Source organism: Pseudophryne corroboree, chromosome 2, assembly GCF_028390025.1.
Source record: "Pseudophryne corroboree isolate aPseCor3 chromosome 2, aPseCor3.hap2, whole genome shotgun sequence".
Lineage (NCBI taxonomy): Eukaryota > Metazoa > Chordata > Amphibia > Anura > Myobatrachidae > Pseudophryne > Pseudophryne corroboree.
Window position 1 is genome coordinate 138240084 of NC_086445.1, and position 7849 is coordinate 138247932.

A 7849-nucleotide genomic window follows, 5' to 3' on the forward strand; every position below is an offset into this window, starting at 1 on the left:
ATGGATGACATTATTGTCTGGGGATCTACAAAGGAAGAACATGATTCTAGATTGAGACAAGTAATGGAACTTGTCAAGAAAGTTAATCTAAAGCTAAACAAGGACAAATGTGAATTTGGCGTGAATACACTTACCTTTATGGGCGACATGGTCTCGGATCAAGGTGTAAAACCAGACCCAAGGAAAATATCAGCCATAGTGAACATGGAACGTCCTAACAACAAAGACGACGTCAGAAGATTCCTAGGGATGATTACTTAATTAGGAAAGTTTATTTCTCAACTCTCTGAACGAACAGCCTCTCTTAGATGGTTGTTGGACAAAGATAACGAGTGGATGTGGTCACATGAACAAGAAGAAAGTTGGCAAAACTTGAAACAGATCATTACAGAGCAACCAGTGCTAACATTCTTTGATCCTGAGAAAAGAATAAGAATTTCAGCAGATGCTTCGCAATTTGGCCTAGGCTCAGTGCTGTTACAAGAACATGAGGATACATGGCAACCAGTAATCTATGCATCAAGAGCACTGACAAGTGCTGAAACAAGGTATGCTCAGATAGAAAAAGAACTTCTAGCGATCACATATGCATGTGAGCGATTTCATCTGTTTGTGTATGGTCAAACATTTACAGTGGAAACTGACCACAAGCCATTGGTAGCTATCATGACTAAATCATTTCATGACTGTCCCATGAGAATTCAACGAATGTTTATCAGACTACAGAAATATGATGTACACTTGCTGTACTGTCCCGGCAAATACATGTACATTGCTGATACACTTTCTCGTACTGTGGACAAAAGTGAAGGTTCCAAAAGTCTGATGGATGAAGAGATAGAAGCCTATGTTAATTTGATCGTAGCTTCTCTACCAGTGTCTCTTGCAAGACAAGAACAGATTAGGAAAGAAACTGAGACAGATGACACAATGAAAGTGTTGAAAGATATCATTCTGAAAGGTTGGCCAGCAGAAAAACATGCGTGCCCGCTGTCTATTCATGATTATTGGATGTACCGCAGTGACCTTACAGTTGTCGATGGTATTATTTACAAAGGCAATAGGTTTGTAATACCTGCACGACTAAGAAAAACTATGCTGTGCAAGATACATGATGGCCACTTAGGAGAAGAAAAATGTAAGCGGAGAGCGCGTGAAGTTATGTATTGGCCAAGAATGAACCAAGACATAGCACAGACTACAAAAAAAGCAACTAACAACTGCTAAATAGCGCCTCAGATTCTAATAATATATTGCTTAATTATGGTATGTAATTGCTCTGTCACCTGTGCTGCCGTGAAACACTGTGTGTGTGTTTAATTAAGAACAAATATAAAGGAAAGGGAGAACGGCTGCGCAATGTGTAAGGGCAATACAAAACAAGAGCTGACGTGTGATAAAAAGGTAATTTATTATACTACTAACATGGATAATAGCACATTAAAAAACAACAATTGTATGTTTTCAACTAAATGAAAAAATATTTAAAAGATATTATTAATACCAAGATTGGGATGCAAAACACCTTGATAATGAGGTATGTAGGCTGGAAATTATAGCCTTTGGTAAATAAGACAGAAAGTCCAGTTGCTGTCTTTAAATGAGTGTCCACGGTTCCAATAAGCGGCTGAGTAGTAAGTAACTGATGGTAATGCCGTGAATAGCAGTCTCAGAAGTATGTAAATGCTGTTATTTTATGCATGAATAAGTACCTCTCCTAGGGCTGGTCCGTACCAAGCGTCCTCGGTCATGCGGTCCTGCGGTGCCCCGTGCTCGTCTGTGCGGTGGAGGAATGAACGTGCTGTCACCAGGCAGCGGAGAGATGGACGTGCTGTATCAGGCAGTATATGGAAATGTCAGCGGCGTGCTGGTGGAAGTTGCCGGCGGCGATGAAAGAAGCCGGGATGTGAAACCAAGGTGTCGGTAGCTCAATCAATAGTTAGCTACCTGTGCAATTAGCAGAATCAAGGTGTGCAGGCAGGCGGGGTCCTTACGCGTTTCGTCACAGATCATGTGACTTTATCAAAGGTATATCCCAGCCTCTGGGTCTGTCGGTATTTAAAGCATGGATGCTATTGAAAACATATGTGGACAATTGCCTAATTAAACAATCAATCTAAAAACAGGTTACATGTCAGCTCATAAGGAATTGGGTCACTAATGGTACATATATCTAAACAATTCATTAATCCAACAGACATAAAATAAATGAAGCTCGATTAATATAACAAACAAATACAAATAGATAATAGGTTTATCTGAATATGCATATCAAACACTGAAGTCCGTTATTAACTAGTTATATATCAAATCATGATAGACACACATAATAGCAATGGGGATGACTATGGAAATAAATATATATATATATATATATATATATGACTACATCAAACAGAGAATATATAGTATAACATAATAAATAAAATATGTATAACTCTGGTTGAAAATCTAAAGCAGCAAATATAAACAAAATACACTAATATATGAGACAGTGGAATGCCGGGAATAGCACAGACTACAGCTACATGTGAATTATGTCTTACGTATAGACCGAAACAACAAGTCGAGCCACTGAGTCCTCACGCAGTGCCAGAGAGACCGTACCAGAAAGTTGGCGCAGATTTGTTTGATTGTAATGGGAAAACATACATTGTTGTGACTGATTATTACTCTAACTACCCTGAGGTGAAGACACTACATACAACTACTAGTAAAGCCGTAATTAATTGCATGAAGTCAATCTTTGCAAGGCATGGTGTTCCTATGGAAGTGTTCACTGACAATGGTCCTCAGTTTTCCAGTGCTGAATTTAGACAATTTGCTGATGAGTGGGAATTTGTTCATACTACGTCAAGTCCCCAATATCCACGCTCAAATGGGTTGGTGGAAAGTTCAGTAAAAACTGTAAAGAGTCTCATGAAAAAAGCTCAAGAAGGTAAAGAAGATTTCTACAAAAGTCTTTTAATCTACCGCAGTACACCTTTACAGAATGGACTTTCTCCTGCACAAATGCTGATGGGAAGGAGGATTAGAGCAAATCTCCCGATACATGATGAACTGCTTAATACACATAACTCAGCGTTGGTCAGACTGAGTAAGGAACGTCAACAGGCGAAACAGAAACTGTTTCATGACAGACGAACAAAACGCTTATCTGATCTAAAATCGGGTGACCAAGTCCGTCTCAGAGATCACGAGAAAGGTATTTGGGTGCAGAAAGTTATTGTGCAAGCACAAGTAGCACCAAGATCTTATACTATACGTACAGAGCATGGAACGGAAGTAAGAAGAAATCGGGTGGATTTACGATCTCAACCTAACCATAATGAAGACAACATGACTGGAGAATACCCTTCATCTGACATGTATGATGATCCTCATAATGGTGAACAAACCACGATTCTAGAAAGGTCCAACATGGTCGATGAAACACAGACTGTGTATGAAAGACCCAAAAGGGAAATACGCAGACCTGAGAGACTCATTGAAACATGTTAGATGATGTTCTTAATATGACGTTGTTAATTGTTGCATTGAAGCGTACAGGGCTTATCTTTAAAGAAAGAGGATGTGATGTTAGTGTATTAGAATGCTTAATATTTGTAGACACTCCCTTACTAACATGTGTAAGCCTGAATCTTCAGTGATGGTCCCTAGGACCAGGGGGATGCTGGGAAGTGGGTGGTCCAGTGTGCAGTGTGCCTGTAGTTGGTGATAGAATAAAGCAGCACAGCAGTGAACTCACATGTCTCTGTGTCCTGATGACTGGATTTACAAACATATGAACAAAACAAGTACATTCTAAAAGATATATCACGTTCCGTAATACAAGTAATAAACTTTCTAATTCTGTACTTTTTTCCATGTACAGTACCTCAAAATCCGGGGTGTGGTATTGAAGCTTGACCACACTTAGGTTGACAGTGTCTAGGTTGACCACTATTGGTCGACACTCAACAGTAACTAGGTCGACAGGGATTCTAGGTCAACATGGTCTAGGTCGACAGGTCAAAAGGTCGACATGAGTTTTTTTATCTTTTTTTGGTGCTGTTTTCGCCATACAGTGACCGGGAACCCCAATTAGTGCACCGTGTCCCCTCGCATCGCTCGCTTTGCTCACCATGCTTCGGGCAAGGTGCCTCACTGCGCTCGGCACAGGTTACCGTTCCCAATCGTAGTCCACGTGGATCGTAAAGTATGAAAAAGTTCAAAGAAAAGATTTTTTTTAAATGTCATGTCGACCTTTTGACCTGTCGACCTACAACATGTCGACCTAGAAACCCTGTCGACCAATAGTGGTGGACCTAGACACTGTCAACCCAAGTCTTGTCGCCCTAGAGACCGGATACCCAAAATCCACAGTCTTTCTATTAATATCTTTTTTTGTAGTAGATTTGCACATTAAACATGAACCACAGCGGTGAAACCCAACACTTCTTTCTGCTTACTCCTTTATCATTCTGTAAAGCACTTTGTATGTTGTATTTGTGACATTAAAACGTGTGTTTTCCCTATAACACCATCAAGTTATTTTCATCTTTGTTATAAGGGCACCTATACACATATATTCTGTCTTATATTGGTTGGTGTTTTGACCGCCAGGATCCCATTCGGTGGCATTTTCAGCCTGTATCAAACCTTGCAGAGCGTTACAGTGGAGAGAGATAATGTACAACCAGTGAGCTTCTGTCGTTTTTCAAACACGGCCTGTAAAAAAGACAGGAGATGATTGCTTTGTACTTTATCTCTCTTCACTTTATCTCTCACCAAGCTGTGATAAATCTCACCCTAACTGAGCATTCTATGAAACATGCATCAGTTACAGAGGAATCGCCCCTGCCTTCGTGTATATTCTACCTGTTGTGTTCTTGTTTTACTCAGCAGTCCCTGGCAACAACTTGTAGACTCCGAAATGATTGAAACTTGTGCCAAACTGAACATTTTTCTTCTGTATTTTAATTTAGCACCTGCTACCTTCGCTGGCCTCATGTATTTATTTGTCCGTCAGAAGTACTTTGTCGGTTACCTGGGGGAGAAGACTCAGAGGTATCATCATATTTCACTGTGACCGTGTCACTCTCTCAGTATTGTTTAATGTCACATAAACAATTGTTTTGTGCCAAGTTTGCAGCCAGTGGTTGTGAAGATGAAGAGCTCATTTGATCACTCAGGTAGACAGCAGCCCGGTATAGATACATTTCAGTATTATTTGTTTTAACAGGTTCACTTTCAATAATACTGGAATCTCAACAGCATAACAGCCATATTAGAGTCACCAGGTGGGCACAGGGTCCGTCAAGTGGCAATGTTTGAATGACAGTGACACAGTATGCAGGCCAAAGCATCACCTCTTAGAACAGGAACCTTTCTCTTTTATACCCCATTCAAAACCAGCCATGGGAATTGACAGTCCCCCCTATCAGTGGAGTCAACCGGTTTGGATTGGGACTACCTGAGACCAAAGCTCTATGGGCACTTCTGGCAGGTTCATAATGACATGAGATATGTGCCACCCACCTGGTTTAATTTAAACATCAGCCCAGCAAATACATATTATAACAACATACAAGAACCTGTCGATCCCCATCACTGGGTGGAATAAGTTTCCCATCGTAGGTGCAATAAACGTTTGACATATCATTGTGATCTGAGATACTGCAGAACAGGACAGGGTAACCTTTTGTTTATGTTGTGTACCAGCTTTTCTCACAACGTTTTAGTTGTTTAGTACACTGGTTCCCAAACTTTTTTTGAATCATGGCACCCTAGAGCATTTTTTTCATGGCACCCCTAGGCCAAAAGTTTGTTATTGAGAAATGTAGAAAGAAATGTTAAAATTAAATAAATTGTGTTTATATGTCATCAATAGGGTTAGTGAGGGACAAGATTTGTTTCTGTCTGTCCACATATTTTATAATTGGTTTTGCCTATTACAGTGGTTGTCAAATTGTGTGCCATAGCGGGACACTTGCAGGGGTGCCTTGGATTGGTGGTCCAGAACCAATTCAAATTATTATGGTCAATGTAATAGGCAAAACCAGTGCTTTTGGCTGCCAATCATAAAATATGTGGACAATCAGAAGCAAATCTTGTCCCTCACCACATGACTGAACCTAAGGTTGGCAAATAAACACAATTTAATTAATGTAATATTTTTTTCTAAATTTCCTATAAGAAACTTTTGGCTAGGGATGCCGTGAAAAAAATTCTGATACTTTAGGGCGTCGTAATTAAAAAATGTTGAGAACCACTGGCCTATTACACTGACCATAAATAATTTGAATTGGTCCTGGACCACCAACCCGAGGCACCCCTGCAAGTGCCCCGATGCACCCCGGGGTGCCACGGCACACAGTTTGAGAACCACTGGTTTAGTAATTAGATATTACTCTTCTCTTAAGGTAATGCTCTTCATTTTTGGGGGCCTTATTTAGAGCTGGATATATAGCATAAGTCGCACTTGTGGCCCCCTAGCGACACATACTGTGTGTGCAATTTAGTATATCACCTCAGGTTGATGTGCTCCTGCTTTCCACCACCAGCACCGAACTGGGGCATGAAATGCCCCACCATGAGGAAATGAGGAATGTAGCGATAGGGTCCAATATCAGCCACTAGTCAGTGGTCCGGCTTCACCAAGTGAATGGCCCACTAATAGAGTAACAGAGTCCTACTTGTATGCATGATCTGGTACCTGACCCATAATGGAGGAGGGCCCTCAGGCAATGGGGCCCACCAGGTTTTACCCTGTCACCCTTTGGGCCAGTCCAGCCCTGTCCACCACAGATTATTCAAACACCCTAACACCTAAATAAAGACACAGACGCCATGGTGTAAGGTCACAGCTTTAATTATTGATAAGGTGGCAAATAAAGCACGTATAACTATCAGCACCAGCCAGAACAAGAATAATAAAACGGTTGTGCAAGTCGTACACCCCTCTAGCTGCCAAGTGACTTGGACAAGGTTGGCTACGTGCAATGGGAATTTCTCAGGGGGAACTGACCATAAATTACTATATGAAGAGGTGGGGTTGGGATGTTCATATTAAACTGACAAACATTTGATCAAAAGCGGACAACCCCTTTCTATATGGGTAGTTAATATGCCATGACTAAATTAGTACACCCTTCTTTGCTGATTTAAAAATAAAAAACTTTGTGGATTGTCCTTTCATCCATTTGATGTTGAGCGTTTCAAATAATTTCAATATTAAAACCTAATTTGATGAAAATGTCTCGATAAAATGCAAAACAAATGAATTAAAAATGTATTTAGTCTCCTGCGCTATACCGTTATTTTAACTGTTTTCCCCCCCCCAATCATTATTTTGTTTCAGCACTCCAGGCTACGTTTTTGGAAAGCGGATTATATTTTTCCTGTTTGCCATGAGTCTGGCTGGGATTCTGAACCATTACATTGTGGTCCTATTTGGAAGTGATATGGGGCAGTATATAAAGACAGTCAGTGGCACATTCACTCCGTTACTGCTCATACCGTAAAGGGAATGTCAGCTATAATACCGCAACATTAAAAATGTAATCTGTGTCTCGATTCTGTGTTACGGACATCTTATAACGTTGCTCATGTTAAATACATTTTATGTGTTATTTCTTTTACATAATTAAATAAAACTTTGACTGTTGCAGGTCTTGTTAGTGTTTATTCTTTATTACTATATTTTACAGACATTTAGGGGTTATTAAAAAGTTTGATAAACAGCGTACTTGACATGACTAAATAGGAACAACTCAGTTATAGGTTAAAAGCCAAACCTATGCTGGTAATCCAATAATATAGACCAAAAATGATGACCACTATCCTGTATGTCACATAGGGGGTGATT

At 40.2% G+C, this 7849-nt stretch overlaps 1 protein-coding gene across 1 annotated transcript in view; it reads left to right on the forward strand.

The window, feature by feature from the left end:
- ALOX5AP (arachidonate 5-lipoxygenase activating protein) overlaps window positions 1-7648 on the forward strand; it is a 34078-nt gene extending 26430 nt beyond the window's left edge. Inside the window, exons 4-5 of the mRNA XM_063957034.1 lie at window positions 4968-5049; window positions 7343-7648. Of these exons, the coding sequence (XP_063813104.1) occupies window positions 4968-5049; window positions 7343-7505 (245 nt within the window). The 3' untranslated portion in view covers window positions 7506-7648. The remainder of the gene's footprint in view (window positions 1-4967; window positions 5050-7342) is intronic.
- The last annotated feature ends 201 nt before the right edge of the window (window positions 7649-7849 follow it).